The 27,948-nt window shown below is 42.0% G+C and overlaps 2 protein-coding genes across 2 annotated transcripts in view; one reads left to right on the top strand and one right to left on the bottom strand.

Annotated features, from left to right (window-relative positions):
• The window catches only part of FGF2 (fibroblast growth factor 2), a 73,304-nt gene extending 55,738 nt beyond the window's left edge, over positions 1-17,566 (top strand). Inside the window, exon 3 of the mRNA XM_019534015.1 lies at positions 17,058-17,566. Within this exon, the coding sequence (XP_019389560.1) occupies positions 17,058-17,243 (186 nt within the window). The 3' untranslated portion in view covers positions 17,244-17,566. The remainder of the gene's footprint in view (positions 1-17,057) is intronic.
• A 95-nt stretch (positions 17,567-17,661) lies between these two features.
• The window catches only part of NUDT6 (nudix hydrolase 6), a 22,175-nt gene continuing 11,888 nt past the window's right edge, over positions 17,662-27,948 (bottom strand). Inside the window, exons 4-5 of the mRNA XM_019533957.1 lie at positions 23,060-23,114; positions 17,662-18,144 (exon numbers count right to left, since the gene is read on the bottom strand). Of these exons, the coding sequence (XP_019389502.1) occupies positions 17,750-18,144; positions 23,060-23,114 (450 nt within the window). The 3' untranslated portion in view covers positions 17,662-17,749. The remainder of the gene's footprint in view (positions 18,145-23,059; positions 23,115-27,948) is intronic.

The raw sequence follows: 27,948 nt of genomic DNA on the forward strand, positions 1-27,948 counted from the left end.
CAGCTGGAGTACTGCATCCAGTTTTGGGCTCCACAATTCAAAAAGGATGTGCAGAAGCTTGAGAGAGCCCAGAGAAGAGCCACGTGCATGATCAGAGGTCAGGAAAGCAGACCTTACGATGACAGGCTGAGAGCCATGGGGCTCTTTAGCCTGGAAAAGCGCAGGCTCAGGGATGATCTGATGGCCACCCGCAAGTTTATCAGGGGTGACCACCAGTATCTGGGCGAACATTTGTTCACCAGAGCACCCCAAGGGATGACAAGGTCGAGCAGTCATAAACTACTACAAGACCATTTCAGGCTGGACATAAGGAAAAATTTCTTTCCTGCCTGAGCCCCTAAGGTTGGGAACAGCCTGCCATTGGAGGTGGTTCAAGCACCTACTTTGAACACCTTCAAAAGCAAATTGGATGCTTAACTTGTTGGGATCCTATGACCCCAGTTGACTTCCTGCCCTTTGGGCAGGGGGCTGGACTTGATGATCTTTGAGGTCCGTTCCAGCCCTAATGTCTATGAAATCTATGAAAAATAACTGCATTCATTCTATAGGGAGCAGAACAATGAGCCCATGTGGCTGCCTTGCTGCTTTTACTTAGTTAGTTACCATAAGGAATGGTCTTTTTTCCTTCATTCTGCCTTTCAAAAATAAGGTGCATAGTTTATTCTGGGCCATGTTATATGCAGGAAAATATGGTAAGAGTTTGTCTACATGGGAATTTTCCCCATATTATACCAGGGTGCTTCTACTGTGTTGGTTATACCATTATAATTCCCTATGTGGACATTCATAATTCAAAATATATAATACTCTGGTAATGTAAGCAGTGTAGGTATACTGAGACAGAAGTTTGTTTTCTGACTTCAGTCACATGATGTTTCAGCGTTACAGAAGGTAACACTTTTGTCATATACCCAGGATTAATGGTTGTTCAGTATGGTCAGTAACTATAACATATTTACCTGAATCCAAGATGACTTTGAATTTAAGACCATTCCCCAGTAATTAGGTTCTACTTATGGAAAATTTTAAATTTGTTATAATTTTCCACATACAGAGTCAAATTATTGGAATATCATCTTAAATTTGTCAATTCCCATCCCCGCCTCCTTCCACTACTGCAGTGAGGAAAGAAATGGCAGGGGGGCAGGTGGCAGTAAAAGCAGTGTCAGGGAGGGGCAGGTGGCCTGATTAAGTTGGCATGTATTGCTTTTATAAATAATTTTCTGTTTTTAGTTTTGTGAAGATATTTTCTGTTTCTCTTTTAAAAAAAAAATGGAATAGGATATGCGGCTTTTGGTTTAGCCATTATTTGTGTTGACAAGTTGGCAGCTTTGTGTTGGCAGGTTGTGAGCACTCTTCGTTTGAAGTCTTACCCATTTTCACCACTTGCAGTGGAATCAGTCGTTCAGATTCTAATTGCAGTCATTTTTCTCTTTTTGAAGTTTGGTAAAGTGTTTTGTTTTGGGGGCTTACTATTGCTTAGGAGTTAATTGACTTTTTAACTCAAGAAGCTTGAAAGATATTGGCAACATATTTTGTTTTGTTTTTTATTCTGCCCACAAATCCTACAACTGGTGATACATTTTGAGGCATATTTTAAAACTAATCAAGGTGAATATGGAGCAAGTAACACAGGACCGGCTAACAGGCAGAGGTTTGAACAGGGAGTGGAGCTGACCTGTTGGCTTTGAGCGGGGAGTTTGCCTGGACACTTTCTTTCTTCAATGTAAACTTACTGAGTGGAAACAGGAAAAGGAATAAGAGGATATTTTAGGAGTACCAATGGAAAGAAGGAGCTGGCAGGAGAATCAAGAAGATGACTGAAAGATGTTGCAGTGCCAAAATCCTGCCAATGCCTGTACTGGTTTGTCCTCTGTCCAAGCACAGCCACTGACCACTGAAGCTTTCACCCAAGTTCTGGTCTGGTTTTGCGGGGCTCACAACCTGTAGCCTGCATGTTCTTGCCAGGTGGGGGAGTGCTTGCAGTGTTCGAGGTGTCTCTGGGTGGATTCTCTTAGGAATGGGGTAAGAGACCTTCAGAAGAAGGAGGTGAATAGTCTTAGAAACATGTGTGAGCATGAGGTCTGCATGACTCCAGTGCACAAAGAGACTTCCAGCATCATGGAAGAGGGACACCCAGAGAGGGCATTGAAAGACCCAGCTTCTTTGGAAGATGGATGTTGGCAGTTTGTCACTTCTGGCAACAGACAGCACTCCTCTTCTGAACTTGAGGCTGTCCAGCTGGAGAACAAGTATGAAGCCCTAGTGAAGGTGAGGAGGCCACTCTATTGGCAGGAGAGGCCAAGCCAGTTTCCCCTAGAGGAGCAAAGATTGAGACCTCTGCTGCCAAGAGGAAGCAACGGGTGGTGGTAATGGTCAGTTCCCTTCAGCAGGACACAGAGGGATCTACCTGCTGGCCTGACCTGTTGTCTTGGGAGATCTGCCAGGAACCCTCATCCACGATGTCACAGAAAGGTTGCCCAGACTCATCCAGTACTCAGACAACTGTCCCATGCTTCTGTCAAGCCAGATCGTGGGCGACCAGGGGATCAGGGAACAAGTTGAGTCGGAAAGCTGCCTGATTAGGCAGAGAGCAGAGTCAATGAACAAGCAGTCTGAGAAGCCAAGAGATCAAGCAGGAAGCAGTCAGAGTGCAAGCCAGAGAAAACAGCAAAGCAGTGTGGGATCAGGTTGAGCCCTATTGCCCAGACGCTTCCTGGTTCAGGCCAGGGGTTTATATGGGGGAACTGGTAAGTTAGTTCACTTCCACTCTAATGCCAGTGAGTGGGTGGAGGGCTAGGCCCTGCTGACAACTTTAAGACAGCCCTGACCTAGCTGGGCAACCAGCTATAGGTTGGCAGGCCAGGATGAGTGGCTGTGCTGGTTGGGTCAAGGACCCAGGTTTGAGGTTGCAGTCTGACAGCTGCTTATCCCTGTGGGCAATAATGATCCTTCTGGGTGTGAACCTGAACATATCAAAAATGCCTCTATGGGGGTTAAGCTGTATATGAACTAACAATGTGCTCTTATTATGAAAAAAAAACCCAACAGGCAACAGCATACTGGGTTGTATCAACAAGAGTGTCACTTGCAAGTAAAGGGAAGTGATTCGTTTACTCTATTTGGCACTCTATTTTGCACCTAGATCACTGTGTCCAGTTTTGGGTCCCATGCTTCAAGAGGGATGAGTCCCAACAGAGAGCACCAAAAATGATTAATGGCCTGGGAAACATGATTTATGAGGACAGTGTGAAAGAAGTAGGGTTATTTTAGCTTGGAAAAGAGAAGATTGTGGGGGGATTTGTTACCAGACTTTAAATACTTGAACAGTGAATATAGAGAGGATGAAGATTGGCTTTTCTTTGTGGCCATAGGGGGACAGGACTAGGAGCAACAGACTCAAGGTGCAGCAGAGGAAATTGAGGTTGGAGACTAGGAGGAACTTTCTGACTTTGACCATGATCAAGCATTAGAACAGGCTATCCAGAGAAGCTGTGGAATCTCCATCTTTGGAACTTTGCAAGAACAGGTTAGACAACTTGGCTAGGATGCTTTAGTCACAAATGATGCTGCCTTGAGGAAGGGGTTAGACTAGGTGCATGTCCACACATGCAGGCATGTACACTCACAGCAGCTCAAATATCCGTGGCAAAAATTTGTGTTGGAGATTTGTGCTTCAGCACATGTGCCTGAACATGCACTTTGGTGTGGGCAAATTGTGCCACTTATGCCACTGCTCAGCTCCTTCCGGATCTTCAGCCCCAGTAGTACGAAAACCTGCCCTGGTGAGCAGCTCAGGGCTGCTTGCAGTCAGGAGCTTTTGAGGCCCTGCCTGTTGGTATCTGTGGACTCTAGCCCCTTGTGTCAGGTGGACTGCTGAAGCAGCCCTAACCAGAGTGGCCCCTGCATCCTCTACCCGCTGTAGCAGTCTGGCAGTGGGGGCTGCTGGCTGTGACTAGCTGCCACCTGCAACAGCATCTGCCCCCGTGGACCTATGGCCCCATGGCTGTGTGCCCACCAGACCCAGATGGGGACCGCATGGCCACCTGGGCTGTGGTATGACACTGTAGCAGAGCCTCCTGCACCTCTGAGCCAGCTGCTGATGGCTTGCTGCTGCTGCAGATGGTGGGGCTGTGTGCCATGTGGGGTGAGGAGGCAGGTGACCCACCACTCCCATACAGTCCCCCCCTCACCTTTTTAGTCCCCCCCCCACCATCCACCCACAAACCCCACACCCATAAACCCCCCCACAATCCACCCACAGTCCCCACCCAACCTTCAGATTTCCCCCATCCACACACAACCCTGCCACCCCCCTGCTTACTGGGGACAGAGCCGGGGTCCCAGCCACTGCTGCCAGCCTTGCTTCTATTTGCTCCAGCGTGCTGAGGTAGCGTGCTAGAACAGCAGGGGCATGTGGCAGGCATAGAGACACTCTAGCCAAACGCTAGAGCATTTCTTTAGAGGGCCTAGGCTCTGGTTGCTTCAGGGCACACTCCAGGAGCATGCTTGGTGCCTCTCTTTTCTGGCGTGTTTTGAGGGGTTTTTTTTTTTTTTTTGATCAAAAAAAAAAAAAAGCTACATATGATATATCAGAATCCCATCATACGCAGCAATCTCATTTTAGTCAAGTGTTATACTTGGCTTGGAGATGCTTCTGCTTTTCCTGTTGGCCATTCACAAAGAATTACTCTCTCAAACTCTGGTAAACTTGGATCATTTCTGTGTTTCTCATTTGAGCTTGTAAAACATTTTTTTTCCGGAAATGGGTAACATTTGAGTCATATTTACTTCAAAACCTCTTCCTACAGCTCCTTGTTTTTGCTATTTATAGGTGGTGTTGAAACCAGTCCATTGTAAGAAGTCTTTTTTTTTTTTTAAGACCATCCTGTGTTTCATTTTTAATGAGTACTTTTGCATTTTCGTGATTTTTCTGAAGCATAAGCTGTGTTTTTTTCCTTGATGATTTATCAAATATAGCTTTCAACAGTTTATGGCCTGTTTTGTATGTACTGATTGCTGCCCCATAAGCCTATTCATGAAACCATTCAGTGTCCAGTGGTTCTTTTTCAGTTGAAGTGCAATGTTGTTATAGTCCATGCTTTAGAAGTTCATGCTGCTGCATAGTCATTTTGCAGAAGAACAGCCTTCTATTCTCATACATACAAGAACATTTAAATATTAGAAATACTATTCTTTTTAAAATTTCAGTAGTTGTACTTTTGGACATCTTTCTTCTAAGTGTGTAGTATTCTCTTAAGTGGGCAGTGTGTAACTTTTTGATTGTGAGAACATTTTTAAGCAAGTCCAAATTCATGGAACAATTTACATTTATAGATGAAAGTCCTCCTTCAGAAGACATCCTAGCTGTGTTTCAATTGCCTCAATATTTTTTCATCAGTCCTTGGTATTGAATATGTATCTTATGTGATTTATGAGTATCCAATTCAGGCCCTGTCATTTTGTTCCTGTTTAGTTTAAGGTTTTGTACCTTAGCGCACATTATTAGTTTCTCTTCTTACCAATTTTTATTCTAAACTAACTGATCATCAACTATTATATCTATTCTATTTAGATCCTCAGACACTTCATACTTAATTCTTTGGTACACCTCAAGTAATCCCAAAGGGAAGTCACTTAAATGTAGATCTATTAGAAGTAGAACAGGTGTTGCAGTCTTTTTACTCTGTGAATTGTGTTAGACTTCCCAAACTCAATGGCTTGCAACTGTTTTGATATTGAAATCTAGGCTGGAATTTCTCAGGAGCTACCATGGGGCAGTACTTTTCATTTGTTGACTAAATTCAATGTAAATTTATTTGATTCAGCACAAATTCATTATCACTTGGGTCATTATAATACTGTATTTACCTGAATCCAAGACAACTTCAAATTTAAGACAACCCCCGAATAAATTAGATTATATACAAGGAAAATCTCTAAATTTGTTATAATTTTTCATGTATAGAATCTAATTATTGGAGAATTGTATTTAATGCATCTCTGCACTGCTGTAGTGGGAAAGCAGTAGCAGGGATCTGTCACAGGGCAGTAAGGTGCCTGCTCCTTTAAGAGCGGAAACTGCCTAGGGAGAGGGCCCTAAAAGCCAGACAGAAACCCACAGGTGCAGGTTACTATGGCAACAGGCTAACGAGTAAATTAGCCTGCACCTGCACCCAGTCAGCTGAAGAGGCAGGGCCCTGGGCAGGGCACCTGGGCAGCAGAAGAGGCAGGGCTCTGGGCGTATATATGAACCCCAGGGGTTGGACCAGAGGCTTAGTTCTCTGTCCGCTGTCAAGGGGGAAGGAGCTGTCAGAGAACAAGCTCACCAAAGAGGCTTGACTGCCTGTTTTACTCTGGGTAGGATTAAGGGATTCCAGGAGCTCACCAGATACCCTGGCCTACAAGGCACTTAGTGTTGGGGGAAGTTTGATTGATTGATTGATTTATTATTTTTTTTTTTTAAAGGGACAGAGTACACCCTGAACTTGTATTAGGTTGTAGCCCAGGGGATTATATTTTAGCTGCTGTTTATACACCAGTGGATTGCGCTATTGGGGAAGGAGGAGACCTCATTGGTGGCCCACTATGGTGTGGGAACCCCAGTGCCAGATAAGGGTGCAGCAACAAGGAGGTGAGCAGAGCCTGGCGCCAGTGCGGGGTGCAGAGACAGGGCTGCGGAGAGCCTGGTGAGGACAAGAGGCCGAGTTATAGCCAGGCCCCAGGAGAGACAACGTTTAAATACCATCTGCGAGGCTTGGGGCGTGGTAAAGGAGTGGTTTTGGAGCCACGCATCTAGCCCTTAAAGCTGAAGGTGTCCTGTGAGACATCCATTTTGAAGTGGGACCCAAAAGGGGTCTAAGAACCCGCAGGGTTCAGTGGGGTGCATCAAGAATTTATTAGAATTACCAGCAAGAGATGGTAGGTGAGAAAGAGGGTGCCCGTGGGGCAGGATTGGCATGGTCAAGGAGTCCTAGGAGTATCACGGCCATCCCTGGGGACCCCACGCTGTGACAGGATGTCAAGTGTTAGGGGACCTAGGCATCCTGACAGCTCCCCTTGCCTCTCATACCTTGTCCCCTGATGCTTGTCTCTTGCCCCACTGCCCCACCTGTTCTGGCCTCCAGTGCTTCCATCTGCTAGTGCTTGCCAAGGGGCCCCCAGCACCTTGCTATCTCCAATGCCTATGCCTCCTCCCCTTGCCCCGCCCCCCCGGCAAATGACCCTCCACCATTTGTCTCCCCTCTTGCCTGCCCCCCTCACTTGCTGCTGGTTACCCTCAGTCACATGGTGGCTCCAGCTTCCACCCAAATTGGCAGCAGGGATTGTGGCTGCGGTGGCAGCAGTTTTAGCCCCAGCCTTAGGATAGGAGCTAAGTGGCAGCAGAGCCAGGGGATGGGGGTAGAAGCAGGGGGGCAGAAGCTGGAGGGTGGGGGTAGGGGTGGCTGTGGCTGAGGTTCTGACTCTGGCCCTGAGCCTGGGTCAGGGCTGGGGGCTGGAGCAGCTGCCTGCTCCTCCCCCTCTGCTTTGCTCTGCTCTGCTTTGAATGGGGAAAAATACTCTTCTTGGATTTCAGTGAATACAGTAAATCAACAGTATCACTAACTGAGTTTGGTGTCACGTATGAGTGATTTTACTGAGCTGACAATTTCTACATTTAACATTTAGAAAATTCAGGTTTTACTTTATTTCTCAGTGTCAATGCAACACGTTGTAAATAGCTTTTGTCAGCACGGTACCAATTATAGATTACACGAGGTCTTTTAAATTAATATTATAGCCTTAATTCATTCCAAATGATGAGGCATGTTATTGTCTTGCTTGAAGAATATCTTTAGCATATGATATAATAGATAGTTATCACCAGGGGTCCTAGTTTTCTACAATAAGAAAAAAATCCTCAATTTTCAGATGTAAAAAAATAACCCCAAATCTACATTTTTGTATGATCAAAATGAAACACCGTTATGTTTATATCTACAAGGTCTGTTCAGAAAGTATTGAGACTGAATGTGTATTCGTGGTACAAAATATTGGGTGGGGGCATGGCTTTGCTGAACATGTGCGGGCATATTGGAACTCCTCTGGACAGACTTGCAGCTCATGCTGTTTCCCCAGTTTTCTGTGGCCAGCGGTTGAAGTAAGATAGTTTGTTTCTCACGTCCTGTTTCATTATGTCAGAGTATTGAGAACAATGGGTGAGCATTACATTTTCCATGAAAATCAGGAAAACGGCAAGTGAAACATTTGAATTACTTAAAATAGCATTTGGTGATGACACTGACAGCCGTGCAAGAGTTGTTGAATGGTATCATCGCTTTAAAGAAGGATAGTCATTGGTCAAAAGTGATGAGCATTCCGGATGCCCTTCAGCATCCCAAAATGATGAACATGTGGCTCTTAGATACTTCACCACAGTAATGTGCCTACCCACTCAACACAGCTTGTGAAGCAATTTTTAGCCAAACACTGTATCCCACAAGTGCCGCAGCCTCCCTGTTCACCTAATATGGTCCCATGCAACTTTTTTCTCTTCCCTCAACTAAAGAATACCTTGAAAGGAAGAAGATTTTGCGATGTGGAAACCATAAAACAAAATGCGACTGAGCAGCTTTTAGCGATTTCACAAATTGCTTATCAGAGGTAATTCCAACAATGGCAGAAACGTTGGGAGAAGTGTCTGGCTGAAGAAGGAGCATACTTCAAAGGAGATTAAGCTGAACCCCCTGTAAATAAAATATTTTGTTTCCTACAGCATTAGTTTTGATACTTTTTGAACAGCCCTCGTTTATATTATCAGTGTTTCATTTTAATTACAGAAAAATGTGGAGTTTGGGTTACTTTTTTAATCCAAAAATTGAGAATCTTTTTTAAATTTGTGAAAACCAGGATCCATGGTGATTAGTCTGCAGTTGTAGTCTCCTTCAGTATATTCCAGTGAAATTGTGAAACTTTCCTGAGTTTGTGAGTTTGGCAGGGGAGGCAGAATGGAAGACTTCAGCCTCTCAGATTTCTTTGCAATCTCACTTGTTTCCAGAAAATTTGTAGCTGTTATGATCAACTTCTCTACTTCTGTGACAGATCGTCTCCGAGGCTGAGGGATTCATTTACTCTGTTTTCCCAAAACTTAAGTTTTTTCTAATGCCCTCTAGTACAAAAAATACTGGTGACAGGCAAATCTTTATTTCCTGGCCACAGTTATCTAACAGATAAGAATAATTTTTAATTATTTTGTAATCTTCAGATACTACCCTTTAACTTTCTTTTCTAGTACAACTTTAAGGCCTCATCTGATTAGTTTAAAATTTCAAATTACTTCATAGACTTAAGTGGTTTTTAGGCGGGTGCAATTCACACTTGAGAGAGTAAATTGGTGGGTGGCTTTTTGGCACTCTAGATTAGGGAGGAAGAATTTTGCTTCAGGATGTTACTGCCTTTTTCAGTCAGTTCATCTGTAATGGGCGAATCATCGTGATTTCTGCAGTAGCTATGGTTTGGCTATTGAAAGGGGTGCCATATAACAGACTGTTGTACCAGCTTAACTAAAATCTACATTGCCTTCAATGTTTGTTTCATTTAGTGGTTCAGACTTCTTGTACTGTGCACTCATTTTGGTAGTAGATAGCATATTTACCTTTGGATAACCAGGTTCAAGCGGAGTGACGCTCAAATTGGATGTAATTACTCATGTGAATAAGTGCTCTTCAGCATAAGTATTTGCAGTTTGTCCTATTTACAAAGAGACTGTGTAGCTCCAGTATTAATAAAGACAGCCCATTATGAGGTGATCTAGAAGTGGTCCCTCCATCTCAAAATAGAGTTACTTTGACATAATAGCATGGAAAAGCTTGCTTTGCCCTTGTATCTATTCTGTGGATAAATAAAGCAGTCCATTTTTGAGACCTGACAGTCTGGCACACTTTGTGATTTATTTGCATACCACATGTCATTTTTTTTCTTCTTGAAAGTTAGCCCTTTAAAATTGCGGTGAGTGTCTCAAGGAAGAAAACTGATTTCCCCACTGGGATGGAGGCATGGGGACACTGGAGTGGCTGCTAGGGCCTGGTTCTGTGCTGAGCTCCCAGCTATACAGAGGAAGGGCAGAGTCTGCTCAGAAGCTCATTTCTTCTTGTTGTGAAGCTTAAGATACAGGGTGAATGACACTTGAGGAGCAGACTTCTTCCCTCCTCCATGGTGAACCCACGCTGTGACAGCTAAGGTTCTGGAAAACCTTTTTTTCTTTGTTTTGCCTTCCCAAAACAAGATGCATGTTGTATTTGAGGGTGCATGGCATGTGAATAAATATGGTACTAGGGCTGTCGGTCTACACTGCTTTTGTGACCCTCTTGAGGCTGCTGCTGAAGACCATGCCATTCCTGTCTCCCTCTTCTCTATGGCTAGGTACAGACACTCGAAAGGCCTGAGGCTGAATCGATTCAGTCTTTGCAGGTTAGTTTAAACTGCACAGACTAAATTGAAAGAGAAGTGAACAGACATTTAACTTTCATTTAGTAAATGCACTCACATGCCTGCAGTGGATCACACCAGAAGCTCGGGGGTACTAGAGCACGGCTCCTTGGCTGTGTGTTCATTTCCTCGTCCTGCTGCCCCCAAGGTCTCTGGGATTTGCAGTCCAGAATTACAGCAGCAGGACTCTGCAGGGTTGCTCATCACTTCCTCTTTTTGCTTCCAGGTGCCTCTGGGACTTGTAGTCCACAGTTGCAGCCAGCTGTAGTTTGAGTGGGAGAAGGGGTGTTTAACCCCTTTCCCTGGCCCCAGACCCTAGCTGGGATTGGCCTGAGGTGGGGCAGTACCCGCCCCCACTGTAAACTGGGCTGCATCCCCAGCCAGGCTTGCCCCTCCTTCCTACCATCACTTTGTCAGCCAGCCCTGACTGCTGCAGCTTGGGAGTACAGGGGCTGGGCCAGCCCTGCTCTCTGGAGGAGACAGCACAGCCCAGACCAGGGCTGTAAAGCATGCTGGGATGCTGGGGGGCTGTTTTTGAACCTGAACCAGGAAGAGGTCTGGAACAGAAGGTTCATAAACTGGTTTGACTCAAATCAGTTAAGTCTGATACTGTTGTAACGGGCGGTACTCTGAGATGTACCCCCTCTCCAATTGAAGGAATCAGAGCAGGGGCACAAGTGCTGTGGGGGGTATAGAGATCCTCCTTTCCCTATAGAGCAGAATCAGACCACTAATGGGGACTTAACCGTATACCTTTTAATGAGAGAACAGTAGTGGCAACGTAAGTATAAACCAGGGGGTATAGGGGACACTACAATGCCCCAAGGGGGCAGGATTCAATAAAGGTTAGACACTTACAATCCATCCAGTTGACAGAAACAGCAGAACAAACAATACTGGTGGGCGAAATATAAAAGGCACAAAATACAAAACAAATAACAAGAAATATAGGGCCTAGGTACCTGGATGGGGGTGCGGAAAGAGGGAAAACACAATGACCCCTTTCCACTGCAACAAGAATTTCTCCCTGTCACTTCAGTCACCCTAAGTTATCTCAGTTGGGACTCTAACTGGGATCTCCTACATGGTAGGCAGAAACTCTACTACATAGCCACCAGTACTGAAACTGCTCCAAGCTGCTGGGGGTCTTGACTTTCCCAGAGCCCTGGCCTCATGTTGAGCTTCCTGGCCTCTTATTGGAGGAGCTGGGAGCAGAGCTGGGAATCTCCCAGGTCACTGCTCAGATCCTTCCTGGAGTGGGGGAGCCTCTCCTGCTGGCCACAGCCTCTCGTAGGGGATCCTGGAGCCCAGCAGGGAGCCTCTCCTGCTGGCCGCATGCCACGCTGCTGAGGGTCTCGCTGCTGAGGGTCCCACTGCTGCCTGCAGGTCCCACTCCTTCAGGTTCTTCTGGGGCAACTGCTTCTGCCCTGCTGGCCCAGCTCTTGCCAGCTCTTTGAAACTCCTTCCTCGTGGTCCCTCACTGGTCTCCTCTGAGTCAGCTGCGCTGCCCCTTTGATCCCCCTCCAGGTGACCCAAGGGGCAATCAGGGGACATGGAGGGTGAGTCTCTGGGGCCTGATTGGTGAGGAAAGGGAATCCCAAGCCCTTCAATCATCTTTTACCTTTTCAAAACCCCTGGGCCAAATCACTGCCAGCTAGCTTGTCACACTATATTCAGCCAGATTTAATCTTAACCCAGTTTCAAATGGCTGAAACCAGTTTATGTGCACTGAGCTTTGGTCCTGTTACAGGTTTAAACTGATCACTTAAACTGGTTGATATGTAACTTCTGTTCCTAGCCTAAATGTGCCAAACCTAGAAACAAGGCAATGAAAGTTGCTTTGAGTTTCCCCCGATGCCACTGCTCTCAAGATCTGTCTCCTGTGGCTCTTGGAAGAGGTGGCAGTGTCATTCTGGGAGTGATTTAATCTCATTTCTAATTTTGATGCATGTGACATGGGAATGCTTTTCTGATATATCAGGGCAGTGGTGCAGGCATACTGTAAATTCCCATAAACTTCTTGTGATCTTTCAAAATGTTGTATTTCCTCATGCTCTGCAAAGAAGGCCTGAAAGTGTGTGTGTGTGTGTGTGTGTGTGTGTGTTCCTGAGAAGTGTCAGGAATGTTAAAATATTGTACAAATGGGATTATATGGTGTGGTTGCCTGTGATTTTAGTGTGGAGCTGAACACAGGATGTGCTTCCTGTCTTGCATCCTGTATTCCAGTTAAGCAGTGAAACAGTCCAGTGCCTCTGAGCTTGGCATGTGAGGTAGAATGGAAGACTTCACCCTCTCAGATTTCTCTTCAATCTTCTGGACTCATTAGAGATCTTGGTCATGGTTTATGACGTTTTATAAACTCCCAATGGAAGGAGCAGGCTTTGATTTTTACCAAATATATTTCTTCTCCCAAGCATTTCTCAGGTCTTATGTTTCATATAATCATAGAAAAGTAAGGCTGGAACAAACTCTAGGCAGTCATCCAGTCTAACTTCCTGTTCAGCGCAGGAACATCTTTATCTAAGTTATCTTAGACAAGTGTTGGTATAAACTATTTGTTACAGACTATGGAGTTCCCCCAAGGCCCCTAATTTCTTCCCACTTTCATACTGTTTGTCTCATGGAATAGACAGTTTACCTGGGATGGTTTCTTGTTTCTGTAAGTCTCAGCAAAACTTTCCCTTACAGCATACTCCACAAGCTACTGTGCAAAATTTTTGGTTCTCCCCTGCCATCTGCTCCTTCATAGAAGAGGCACACCTGGAATGTCACTTGTTTTGAGATCACACTTCACTCCAGGCAATCAGCAAGGCAACTGGATAGCAAAAGATTTATTACATAGAAGAAAAAAGTTGACCGTGTAGTTCAGAGGCAGAATAAAAACAACAGCTAGAATTTATCACCACCCTCTTTCCTGTTTATAATGCGGTTCTTCATTGATCAGCTTTTCTGATGACTGGGGATCCTGGCTTTCTCCAATTTAAAAAAACAAACCAAACCAAACCCCAATCCCCCAACATCCCACATTTTTCCATGATCAAAATGAAAACTATCTATAATGGGAAAATGTGGATTTGGGGTTACTTTTTAAATCTGAAAATCAAAGGAAGTCCTTACTAACTGTGTTTGCTTAAGAATTTCATGGTAGATTTTCCCCCCAGAAAATGACAAGAATTTCTAGTTTGAGCAGTAACATTCAGCCTACATAAATTAGTTTAGAGTTTGAACTAAACATTAAACATTGGATTTCAGGTTTTTTTTAATTTGCCTTTCCTTGTTTAACTTTGCTGTGTCCTGTTAAAGCTGCCTTTTCTTTCCATCTCAGATTTGGCTGTCAACGGTGACTGAGATGATGCATATTTTTAAATAGCTGAAGTGCTTATGAAAGATGCTATGTAAATATTACATTTTACCTTCAAAAGTTAATGAAAACATAAAAATACAGGAAAAACTGTGGTTTAATGTCTGCTATTTAAATATAAAACTCATGAGGGTTGAGAGGTATATGAGAATATAGGCAGATGGATTCTTTGTTCATCTACTTTTTTTTTCAAAAGTCAGTAGTAATACTATATTTTTTTGCATATAACATACCCAAAATATGACATGCACCTTGTTTTTGAAATGCAGAATGAAGAAAAAAAAATCTCTCCTTGTAGTAACTGCGTAGCACCAACTAGGAAGCTGAGCCTGCTCATTGGCCTCCCTCTGGATGATGTGCAGTTACTTTCATTTTTGCTTGGCAGATACTTAAATACCAGAAACTGCAGTTGTTGTATTTTCCTTGCTTACAATGTGTGTCCCAATTTCTAGCAGCCATTTTTTGGAAAACTTTCTTCTGAATGTGACTGAAGGTGATACAGATAGTGTGTGTGTAAAAAGTGCTGCTCTGTTCTGTTTAGGTTTTTCTGCTTTTTCAATATTCACTTAATCCCGCAATAAAGTTTGCCAGCTGGGATCCCAGTGCAGTGGTTCTCTACTTTGGTTTATGATAGTGGATTCCCTTTTAGGAGTAGTATGGGTAGGGTGACCACCCTTTCAAAATGGAAAGGTAGGACACATGCCCACCTCTCTCCTTCACCCCACCCTTTCACCAGCCGATCAGAGAACTGAGTGGAGCAGGAGTGAATGTGGTCTGCCTGCTGTGGGCTCAGGCCCCCCTGCCCTGCTGCCCTCCCCTGTGAACCCTGCACCAGCTGCGCACCCCCTGCCCACCCAGCAGCAGTGGGGGGCACAACTCCATGCCACTGCCTCTGCTGCTGCTACCAGGCAGGCAGGGGGTAGCTCATTGTGGTGGCCCAGGGCTCCCAGTGGGAGAGTAGCTGGGTGGGGACCCCTGAGCTTGCAGCAGGCAGCCTGCATCTGCCCCCACCCTGTGTGCAAATCTGGGGGGGCACATGCTCCCCCTGGGAGTGGGCACAATGGCAGAGTGCTGTACTGCCACCTTCCAGATCACCCTCCCATGGCTGTGTCCTGTTCCCTGCTCCGGCCCCTGGCCCGGTGCACTGCCTCAGCTGGGCAATGCCGCCAGCCCCTGCACCACTCCCTCCATTATTGTTGGGGCCTCAGTCTACCCCCCACCATGCTCCTTCCTTCCCCCGTAGACTTACCTGCAGGGAGCTGTTCTCCATGCTGCCTGGCTGTATTCCCAGCCACATGTATGTGTGTGGGCTCGCAAATACATGTGGCACCCCTTTGCCCCCACTCCCAACAGCTCCAAGTAGACCTTTGCAGGCTGGAACACTGCCGGCCTGAAAGGGGAAACCTGCCATTTCCCATGGTGAACAGAAAACCTGGATCCCTGTACGATAATACTAATCCAGGAAAATGCTGCCCGGGAGTCATGAGATTCCCATTTTGGGAGTGTTCTACCCAATTAGGGATGGGTGGTCACCCTAAGAGGAGGTCAGAAAGGTTGGCTGATGGCTGTAGTGTAGTTGCCGTACAGCTAAGCATGGAAAGAGAGATTGATATTTCTCAATAAAATGAGATCTTGAGTTTGTTCCTATGGGTTTTTATCCCCCCTAATGTTTTTTTTTTTTGTTTTCTGCTTTTCTCTATACTGAGGTTCAGAGGGAGAATGAATCACCAGTTTTCTTCAGGCTGTGAACAGCTATTAAAACTAGGCTACTTCAGCTGTAGCTGTTAATTGTAAAGTCTCTATGGCAACAGTTTTAAACTAGCAGATATAAGGCTGAGATTGTGATAAGCTTAATCTTATTAATAGCATTGAATTCAAATCATCCTATTGATATAAATTGGATTATTGGTGGAGTAAGGTACTGCAAGGCTGTCACAATCTGACCGGGAGGGAGCCGGAGCTTTTGCTCTGAGTAAAGTGGTGTAGCAGTGGTTGACAGGGGGTGTGTCTCTACAAGATGCTTGATGAGCAGAAAACTGATTCTACTGTGAATTAGCATAGTGGGCAAAGCCTGTGCTAATGAGCTCATGTGCAGTAGATTTAGTGTAACGTGCAGTAGCGTCTCAAAAAAAAGTTAATCTGAACTAATGCGCAGTAGCACCTATTACAGCGCATTTAGTACCTGTTATTACAGGTATTATACTTAATGTGCCATAATTATGGCACGCTAATGAATATTTAGATGCACCCTGGGACTAGTTGGTAGAGCAGATTAGAGATTTTTCTTTCTGAGTTCCAAGAGGAACTCGGGAGAAAATATCAAATGGAAACATGAAGAGCTTGCTTATTCTGAGAGAGATTGCATTGTATGTTTCTCCTGGTTTTTTGGACTTGTTTTAGTCTGATCATTAAGTTTTTTTGGGGGGAGGGTTATTTTGTTTTGGATGCTCTTTGGTTGTCCAGTTTGCATTAAAATTTGTGGGAAACCCTTCCTGCCGTATTGCCTGCGCTCCCACAGACTTACCTGGAGGGATCTGCTCTCCACTGCTGCTTGGCTACCACGTGCATGTGCATGTGGCACCCCTGCCTCCGATCATCCTCCCTTACTCCACCTCAGACCCAAGCAGCTCCTTGCAGGTTGGAACTCTGCCAGCCTGCAAGCGGGAACCTGCCGTTTCCCGTGATTCTCTCCTTTAAAGGAGGAAATCTGCATTCTTCTGTAATCGGTGGAAAACCTGGATCCCTGCTGATTAATTATGTCTTAAGGGTAATGTCTGCCAGGGGCTTCAATGTTATATTAAAGGCAAGTAGTTGTTGAATAGTTGTTTAAAAGGAATGAACAAATTGCTTTATCTTTGTTTTGTTTTGGATCTGGATGTTTAAAAATCAGGATCTGCCAGTGATTTCATCATTTAGTGGGCTTCATTTAATTTTCTGATAAACTGGAAAGGAACAAAGGAATATACATTATGAAGACGCAGATTACTCTGAACTGCTTGTTTTGGCCATAAAGTCTGCTGTACATACCTCATTCAACACTGAGCTTGGAAGTATTTTAAAAGATGAACATTTAATGAGATTACTGTACTTTAATACTGGGATATGCATAAGTTTCATGTCACTAATTTCTATCATTAATAAGTGTTCTCTGTATATGTTATGGAAGTTTTTTATTATGCCACAGTAGATGAACTGAAATAACATGTTGTTGATTTTTATTCCTTTGCAGAAATGTGTAACAGAAGAATGTTTCTTTTTTGAGCGCTTGGAATCCAACAACTACAACACTTACCGGTCACGGAAATATTCTGATTGGTATGTGGCACTGAAAAGAACTGGGCAATACAAACTCGGATCTAAAACTGGACCAGGACAGAAAGCTATCCTTTTTCTTCCCATGTCTGCTAAGAGCTGATTTCAATGGCAGATTCCAAAGTTTATGCCAGAACACAGTAAAGATGTTGATTTCCTCATTACTTCCGAAAGTAGAAAAATGTGAGCAAATATTTGCTGAAAAATTATCTACTTTTGCAAATATTTGACTATATTAAATAAAAGTTTATATAATGTAACCTTTAAATTACTGTATGTTCTGAAACTATTGTGCCATATGTGTTGGGGGGAAGCACCTGGAAAATGCATAGAAATTTCAAGTTCGGCATTATGTCTGTTTTCCACCTGATATCTAATTAGAGCTACTATATTTGCCTTATATTAGCTTTACAGTGTAAAGGAAAACTTAAAACCATGCACACTTAGAGGACTATTTACTATGTAAAATATATAATTTTTATCACTATAGCTTACTAAAAATAATTGAAATTCAGCCTGAAAACAGTTCATTAATAATTTTAATGTGGTACAAGCACACCCAAATTTTAGAAGATTGTTATATATTTAATTTAATAAATGTGAAGCTTCTTATAATCCTCCCATGTCCTTATAAGACTCTGGTAGCTCCCTGTGGTACAATTTATAGACTAGGCCTGTGTAAACAGCTGAAAATTCTTTCATAGTTATATCAATCTTATCAAACCCTTCCCTGTATCCATAAAGTAACAATTTAGCTACGCTGCTGGTGATGGGGGTTGCATCTTTCGTCTTGGCAAGCTCATCAAGGTCCATCCATTCACACCTCAGGCACTCCTGCTGGCAGAAGCTGATGTTGAATGAGGAAGGCTCCAGGCGACAGATGATATACATATCTGACTTCCCAAAGGCTCCAGGGTGTCTGTGTTGCTGTCTTATGCTTAGGATGGACTTGAATTCTGACTTGATGCCAGTCTCTTCAAAAACTTCTCGAACTGCTGTGTCTCCTAGGTAGAGAGAAAATTCTTATAGCACATGTAAGAACAGACTTTCAAAATCTTTTTGTAATCTTAAAAGGTTTCCAACAGCATTATCTCTATTTCTAACAAGGTTTTGAGAATGTAAAGGCTATACAATCCAGCATCAGATTGCAAAGTGCAGTTTTTATCCTTTGAACAGAACCAGTTGCTACAGGCTATTTTGTTTTCGTGTATATTGTATCAAATGATTAGTGTAGCTAACTGTCCTCAATATTGTACAAGTAATATACACTTCTAAAATGGATACTCAAATGGTTGCAGAGAACAAAGATATTTGTTTTTGGATAAATGCTTCCTGTTATCCTAAAAATGTGTGTGTTAATTTCAAACCTTCAAAAGGCTGATGTTCCTTTTGTATCTACGTATTTGCACCTGTTTGACTGTGAGAGCAAATGAATTGGTTTAGAAGCAGAAGTTCATAATATACCTTCCAGGTGTAAAATCTGGTAACAAATTTTACTCTCACAAAAATGATAATGATCGTTAGTCCTTCTGAAAATTTGCCTTAAATGTCTTTTAATATAATTAAAAAGATGGAATCTATCAATGGATAGGGAATGTCCGTTCGTAGCTGCTCTTAACGTTGAATGTAGAAGCCCTGTGTACACTGATTGGTGAGAAATGAATATTATTTCTCCTTGCAAAAATCTATAGAAGTTCGCTAAAATCAGTAACCATGTTAGAGAAGTTAACGAAATTACCTGGGCACATAAGTAAACTCTGAATAAATGAATGAATATGTGAATTAGTGCATGTGCACAAACTTTGGAGCTTGTTGATCCAGAGGTTTTTGCTCCTGGATGCACCGTTTGAACGTGTGCCTGGGAAAAATTAACTCCGGAGCAGTCAGCTCTGGAATTTATTGATATGTGGTATATGGAGCCCAGTTGGAGCAGCCCCAGCTGGCAAGGGGCTTAGGGGCCATCCTGCCATCCTGGGGCTGCTCCAACTAAAGTCAATATGCTGTGGAGAGGCTGGCTGGGGCATGAGCGTGCTCCAGTCCTGGGATAGCCAGCAGGCAACCCCTGCACTGAAACACCCTTGTGCCCAACCAGCCAGATCAGCATTTACACGTGTGCTGCTGTGCACGAAATAACCTTGTAGCAAGGTAGTAGTTGTAAATACGGTATTTGAAGTATTTGTACTCTGCAGTAAATTCAAGTTCTACCCTGCTGTGGAGTGTATTAGTTTCCTGTGCCCTAATAGAGGTGTATATGTAGATGTTGAGAAGCTTACTGCAGAGTTAATTAGCCAGCTCTGTAGTAAATGTCTCATGTAGATGTGCCCCCCATGTGCTTAAAATTAGAACTCTTGAGTCGGGGCCTAAGTAGCTAATGATTATCAAGGTAACACACAATTATTGTGTATTTACCTCCAGAACTTTTACTAACCAAATTCTGAAGAGTTATTTTTGAACAGCAGCTAGAGAGATCTGATATGCCAGGCATTTAGGAAAATTTTGCAGTTGTAGCTCATTCATAATAAATTCTTCTTACCTAGAGTATTTTTTTATGACAAATTGTAAGGGCTGTTGAATGTTCATGGCTATTTTCTAAGGCTATTTGCTGCAGTTAATTATTATTCAGAAGTGAATTAGAAGACTGGTTTATGTTTAAGGGAAAATTATGCGCATAAGATCCTTTTGTGATTCCCTTCTCTACAAACCATTAACCTAAAAAATCAGAAGTACAAGATGTATATATGGGGTTTATTTTAAAATGACTGGAATTAATTTCAGGACATCCAGTAAGCAGTATCCCTAGTAGTAGCAAAGACTTACACGTGTATATCTTCTAGGTACGTACAGGGCATAACTAGGGCAGGGTGCCTGGGGTAACTGCCCTGAGTGCCAAGTAGGGTACGTGTTGTGGGGGAAAGGGGCAGGTGCTGCCAACAGCCACATGACCACAACAGCAATTGTGCCAGCAGTGCAGCGGCAACCAAAAGTTGCCACTGCCCCTGTGCCCCAGGCACCTGGCTGTGTCTCTATGCTGCTGAGTACATGAACAGCTCAGAGGAATTCAAATACATTTACTTGCATGACCGAAGTTGAACATGTGTGTAAGCATTTTTAAGGTGAAGGGCCAGTGTGGAAATGTGGACTGTCTGAGGAGCATTTGATACACTGGTAATGTTTTCTTGCAATTTTAAATGATTACATAGTTACTCTAATTTAGAAAAAGCTCTTTTGTCTGCTTGGTAGTAGTGTCTACTACTGTAAGAGATCTGTAAGAGAGAGCTGGTTTTGGTAAATACTCTTGGATCCTCCAGCCTGGAAGTACAGCTAGGCAGAGAATACTGCAGTGAACATTGCACTGCCCAAAGAAGTCCCATCTAGTTGTTTTTTGGTTAGAAAAGTTGTACTCAAGCAAATTCGTAAATGTGTATTTATGTGTGTGTGGCTCTACAGTACAGATGTGGGAGGAAAGTAGTAAAATTTTGGAAATGTGGAGTAAAACAGGAATGTGGAGGGAAACCATCATTCTAAGGAAGATAACTACTTGACATGGAATTCCAATTTAGGTTTGAGCTTTGCTTTAAAAAGTGCCTTATTGTATTTGCCTTTTAAGAAGAACTATTTAGGGTTCATATTTCAAAAACATGCAAAAATAAAAAATGGGTGTGCAACCTAGTCCTTAATTTGTACACAAAGGCATTGCAGTTGCTTGCGAAAATTGGTACATGTGCATAAAAATGGTCAGTCATGCATTTGTTTGGTTAATCGTCTGATCTGTAAGCACTCTACATTGCACCTTTACATTTTTTTTTAAGTTGGGTCCTTAAATGTTTGTGAGTTTATAAGGCTTAATTGTAAACAATGGAAAACTAAGTTCTGCTCTGCTTTATTTTATGCTGCATTAATTTATATATCTTTAAATATCAAGATGATATCTTTAAATATCAAGATGTTATATAGTTTATTTCGTAATGCTGATTTCAGTAGTATATTATGTAATAGTGCCTTAAAGGGAACTTTAAGGAATATATGTTTTGAGAATGTAGAATGTAGGGAGCTAGACCAGTGGTCCATTTAGCCCAGTATTTTCTCAGACCATGGCAAATAGTACTTGCTTTAGAGAGACAGTATATGAACAGGGAATATCTAGAATAATCTATCCTCTGTCATACTCTCTAAGTCATCAACTGTCATTGGTTTTAGGGATATCAGAGGATACATCTCATTACTGTTCTATTCAATAGCTCTCAGTAAACATGTCCTCCATGAATTTGTCTAACTTAGTTTAAACTCTTTTCCCGTTCTTTTTTTCTGGTTATTTATTTGCTGGCACCACTATAAAACACCTACAGCTTCACCTATTTTAGAGGGACACTGCTCACAGGGATCCTGTGTACAGTATTTTTACACTGAAGCTGTTGCTAATACTTGCAATATTTTTCCCATCTGTTGTGTAATAATTCATAATACATAATCCATAGTGTACAGCCTTACAAACCCTTTCCTCTCCATTTTTGTTTAACTAGTAATGGACAGATACTCCAAAGCACAGAGTATATAATCATAGCACTCTTCTGCAAACATAAATATGTCTTAGATAAATAAACCTCCATTTCACAAAATGATACATGCTTGAAACATCAACTAAATATGAAGATAAATTTTCTAGCAAATATGCAGGAAAAGAGCAATTGCTTGAATGAAAGTGCTAAAACAGTTTTTGAAATTTGTACTGAATGGCTGGAGGCAAGTCGTACAATGGTAAGTTGTACAATTCTCTGCATGGACATTAACAATAGTACCATGTATGACTTGGGACATTGCTGTGGACATAGTATGTATGTGGTTAAGATACAGAATTGGATTAGGGAAAGTTGGGTTCTATTCCTTGTGCTGCCAGACTTTCTATATGACTCCAGGTTACTTTATTTCTTGGTTTACTCATCAGAAAAACACAGATGATAAAAATCTCACAGTAATTGCTTAAGGCTAGATTCCTCCATATAAATACAAAAAACCATAATACTGCTCACCGGAAGTAACTTTTAAACTCAACACTTACATAATTATTTTCATATATACATTTAAAATTATAGTCTATGCACCTTTTGGATGGGGGGGGAGGAGGAAATGTAGAGACAGTATTGTCTTCCTCTCTGTGTGTCTCTCTCCTCTCTTCCCTCTCCTAATTCTAGACTTTGCATATACTTCTGATCTGTAAACTCATTTATACTGTTACCCTCTAAAGCAGTAGTATGAACCACCAGCTACTTTATAGTTATAAGTGAATTATTTCCTCAACCCTTAGTGTAAGGTCTCTTCCTTTAAGTATTATTATTTGTATTACAATGGTGCCTCATCTCCATCTGAAAGCAGAGGCCCAATTTGGTAGACTTACATAGAGCTTATATAGATGCTGCCCCAAAGAGCTTCTAATATAAGCAGACAAGCCAGACAAAGCATGTAAATGTAGGTGGAAGCAGGGATTTGCACTCTTATTATTAATGGGCTTACTGGTATCCTAGGTTGTGCTTGAAGATTTTCAATTTTATTTCTGTGCTATATTAATCAAATTCATCTTCCTTGCATATGGTGTAATAAGAATAAAAAATGCAACAAGCCTAAGAAAGGACTGCTTAAGTGGAAATGTGGAATGAGTTTAAATGTATCAAAAACAGTCTTTCTGCCCTGATTATGGTGAAGCTTTAGTCACCTTCTTGAAGGGGCCCTTAGGATGCAGGATCGTGTCACTTAATCTCTTAGCCGTCAGTTACAAAAAGTGGTAAACTAGCCACAACAAAGCTATTTGGGATTATGTATCTCTGTTCCAGCCAACTCAAATTGAAGGACACAAATCAGTGGACTTCAGTGGAGTTGTGATCACTTGCTCCATTCATTGATTTAGCCCAACATGTAGGGACTTACCAATATCTTCACCTGGATCAGACAAGCCTCCTGGAAATTTCCATGCATTTGTAGTCTGTAATGGAAGAGGAAATTATTAACACAGCATACAGCCTATTTTGTACTCGCTAATAGAAAAAGACAAAACAATTCCTAGAATTTTTAGTGAATTTTTCAAGTGTTGACATGTTAATTACTTCTATAATTGTCAGTAGGTTTTAAATAGGAACTTCTCTATTTTTGCTAATGTGATCATCTAAGACAGCTACCTGTCTATATGAAATATTGGAAGAAAACTTCTACTGAATGAAAATATAAACTGTCTAACAGACATTAGACAAAGTTGCTGCTAGAAAACTAGTTAAAGAAGCTGCTATAGGTAGATATAATCTGTATACTCTTGTATTTAATCACTGATGTATTCTACTTCAATGTTTTTGGCTTTTTTAAAGAAACAAAATGTATATATTTAATCTTCCAAATAGATTTTATGATTGTAGTACTGTTCTATACTGCACTGGCTTTAATGATTATGTGTGTTTGTAATAACCGGTTAATGTAACCTGTCATTTTTGTTTTATATGGAACAGAAAAAATAAAATGGAGGCCTTTTGTGTGTTAATTTTATACAGAATCATTTCCTGAAGTCCCTCAGAATCAAGCTGAATAATAAGAGTGTGAATTGAAGCCTCTGTATTGTACTGAACACTGACAGTGCCGTGAGCCTGCAGCCCTTGCATACAAGAGGAAAGGCTAAAGGATGGAATCCTTAGTCTCTGTATATTTTTGTCAGAAACCAAACAAACTAGTCAGGAAAATATTACCAGGGTGACCTTCTAAACTGTACATTCTCCTAAGGGGGAAAAAAAAAGCTTTTCCTACATTTAGAATCAAGCAGCTGTGTTTCCCTCTCACTCCAAACCCCACTGATTTCATTGGAAAACATTCTTTCTGGGCATTCTTCAAGGGCTTGGACAAGACATTATATTAATTAAGAAAAAGAAAACTGCAGATGGAAAAAGTATATATTTGTCCACTGGATTTCAGGTTTTGTTTTCAATTCCTGGAAATAGCTTTCTCTGTACTCTGTAACTCTAATTCCATGACACCGCACAAACAGCTCTTAATATATTTTGACATCACAGTAGGCTGTATAAATCACTAATGCAAACATGCTTGACATTTTTTTCCAAACCCTTTATGGTATCAACTTACTTAAGTAAAGCAGTCACCATATTGCAAAAATGTCACATTCTGGGGAGAGAAAAAAACTTGTAGGGAAAGTATGTCCTCTGGCTAATTTAATTTTGCTTGTACTGGGATGTCTTGTTTAGATTGGCCATCTTGTGGGCTAAGATCAAGTTGGGGCATCCAAATCTCAAGATCTCCGGCCTTGGGCTTGCATGTAGGATACCAGACAATGGACTTGGGAGTAACTGAAATCCCAGGGTGAGAGCCTGGGGCAGAGGATGCTCACCAGTTGTAACGCCATACATGATGTTTAGAATGATTGAGTTCTGCCTGCTAAATCAAAATGGTTTTTGTAACAATTGAGTTCTGCTTAATCGATATGATTTGGCACTGATTTTGCTGATTTGATCTGGAATACAAAATATATTTTTAAAAAATTTGGTCATTGTAACAGCATGTATATTATTAATACATACATACAAGCTTTTGTACTTAGTGGGTGCGTCTACACATTGCCCCTTGGTGATGTAGCAATGCGCTATGTCTCCGTATGCTTGCTACGGTGATGTAGTGATCACATGTGTCTACACGTGATCGTCAGCTATGTCACCGTAGCAGCATGCTCCCGGGTACAGTTCGTCGCTATGGTGACACAGTAGCAAAGTTTAACTGTGCACCACCTGCAAGGCACAGTAACTGCTCATCCAGTGCTGTGCTTTAGTACTTTCAAAAGGAAGTACTAAAGCATGGCTCCATAGCAACATCTCCATACAGCAACCTCCATACAGTAGATGTATCCAATGGAATGTACCCGCTAAACAGGACTGTAGAGAAGAAGGTACTCAATATATTTTGTTTTCCTCTTCCTCACTGATTGCTCTCTTGTTTTGGCAAGGACTGATGTAGTTGCCCCTGGACATTGCCCACTCCACATTCAGTAATTCTGAATGCCTTTTATGGGATAGTGATGCCAGGTTTACTTCTCAAGATAAACATGCTGCCCCTATTATATCCCTTAGTCTTTTTGTTGGTCTATGGCAGTGATTCTCAACCAGGATGCCAGGGGGACCCTGAGGTGCTATGAGATCCTTTGAAGGATAGTGCATCATGTGACAAGATAAGCAAGTAAGCCATTCCTTTGTCCCCCCCCCGCCTGCCCCCTCTGCAAGGGGGTAAGCATTGTAATAAATTAGTTTTTGAAATGGGGTGCTGCTCAATTCACAACAGTTATGGAGGTGTGCCTTGAGTCTTATGGGGGATGTCTTGAGGCTGAAAACTTATCTACAGGAAACAAACTTCAGGACCCTCTGTCTGGCTCTTTAGGCAGCAATGTGTTATGCAGCCTTTAAGTGCAAGACTAGATCAAGTCTTCTGTATTTACAAGTGGCAGTTGCTGAAATTTTAACAGAAAAATGAGACAGGATGCCAGAGGTAAGTGTACAATATTCCTTCATGGTTTTCAGGAAACCGTTTCTTTTCTTCATTTGTTACAACTGTAAAAGATGTAAGGGTTTGCTACTTTTGGTGGGAAAGGGAGAGAGGGTGTGTTGTTTTTTTGAGAGCTGGCTATTTCTTATGTTGCCTTAAAAGTAAGCATGCACACATGTATACACAGGTCAACTAAAAAAGTAAAATAAATACATTTATAAACTGGTATAATTTGTATGGTGTTTTCTTCTTTTACTTATACTGGAAAGTTTCATTTAGAATTTAAGCCAGTTCTGGAGTGTATATTCTGCATGCCAAATTTATGCATTAACTGGCAGTTACCCAAAAGGAGCCTGGAGGCCCTGTTATACAGGAGTCTTTACAGTTTTGCTGTACCACAAGTTAAAGTACAAAGTTAATACTTTACAGGAAATAGCAAAGAGGTGCTCTCTGAATTCTTGCGTTACAAATTCAGAATATTTTATAATTATGCCTGCCTTTGAATATAACCTTTCATTAAAGTTGATTAGCTGTTCTGGAGCAAGCTGTGAGCTGAAGTAAAGTTTAGTTTGGTTGCTGAGAATAAATCTGTTAGTAGTTATTTTGCTGAAGGGGGAAAAATATAGCTAGGGAGAGGCTGGCTTAGATATAACTAGAGAAAATATATAATTGAATGCATCATTTTCCATCTTTGTGTTGCCACTTACAAATTATTTAAACATTCCTTCTGTATCATTATGGGGAATTCCTTCTGCTCCATTAGAGGGAGATTCTTAAATTTGCAAAGGATTATTCAGTTACAAAAGAAGTAATCTTTAATTAAAATAACTTCCGTTAAGTTACCAGGCTTAAGACCTTCATGAAGCAAGAAATGGTAGAATGACTCAGGAGAGTGATAATGAGCTAGGCAACATTTTGCCACTTGGTCAGTGGTTAGGTTGATAGTGATTGGAAGCCATTACGATGTGATGGATATTTTGCTTTCCTCAGTCCAGTTCCACATCATAAAAACCACCATCACCACAACTAACACTCTTGCTTAGCAGTTTCAGTTAGGAGGCTAAGCAGTAAAGTTAATATGAAAAATTAACTACTTTTACACCTGTAACTGTGGTTCTTCTAGGTCACGGTGAAGTGTGTTACTTATTAAGTCCCACAGATACATCTGGCACTTTACTAAGCAAAACAAAAATCGAATCCCTGCCCTAAAGAGCATACTTGGATTCACTGAGGTTTTACTGAGATCTGCATGAATCTAAAATCAGGATCAGGGCCTAAATTAGGGCAATAATAGAGGACAACAGAAAATTTTGAGAGAGGAGATTTAGGTGGTAAATACAGTATGATCACAAAATGCTTGGCTTGGGGACTAGAGAATTACACTGTGCTTTTTAATGGGGAAGGGGATACAGTAGGACCCTTTTCACTGGCAGGATCACATGGGTTCACTTGCATGTCTGATACTCATGCTGAAACTTATGTAGCTGTCAGTCTAATACTAGTAAAGTACTCCTCATCAACAGTAAGGAAAAAGCCCACACTCCATGAAGTGTTTCTTATGGGAATGCTTAGGCCTAGCAAGAAACTTTAAATTGATTTCTCTCCTTCTCCCTCTTCAGTGGAAAAAATGTAGCTAACTTGGGCATTCTGTAGTAATCATCCCCATTCCATCTTTTTTGGAACTTACACATGAAATTGTTTTTTAAAATAAAGAAGAAAACTTTCTATTTGGTTCCAAATTCTGAAAAGATTTATGCATATGCAGAATTTTGTTAAAGTTACCTGAACAACTTATGGAAGTCAAGTTATGACTAGCAACCTAATGGATAATAATATAATAATTAACTAATAAGTGCTAGTAATAACTAATGTTTCTTGATAGGCTAAGTATGTAAATGGGAACATTTGTTGAAATTGTGATGTCTCGCAGAACTCTGGTTTATGATGGGTAAGTAAGTTCTAGATGAAGTCAGGAGACCAAAATCCTGTTGCTGATCTGCCTTGTTCTAGAGAATAAAGAAAAAACTTCTCTTTTCTCATAAAGAGATAAAATTGTGTCTTAATGAAATGATTCTCAAAAGTAGAGACCAGAACAGCCACCTCCCTGCTGGGCCCCCCTCGGGCCTCAGGGGAGGCACACCTGGGCCACGGGTTAGTAAGGATTTAGTTAGGGAGCTTCTGGAGGGGTTGGACGTATTCAAGTCAGCCGGCCCGGATGATCTCCACCCTAGAGTTCTAAAGGAATTGGCCGAGGTCATTGCAAGTCCTCTGGCACAGCTTTACGAGCACTT

Source organism: Crocodylus porosus, unplaced genomic scaffold (assembly GCF_001723895.1).
Source record: "Crocodylus porosus isolate Cpor-Errol unplaced genomic scaffold, CroPor_comp1, whole genome shotgun sequence".
NCBI lineage: Eukaryota > Metazoa > Chordata > Crocodylia > Crocodylidae > Crocodylus > Crocodylus porosus.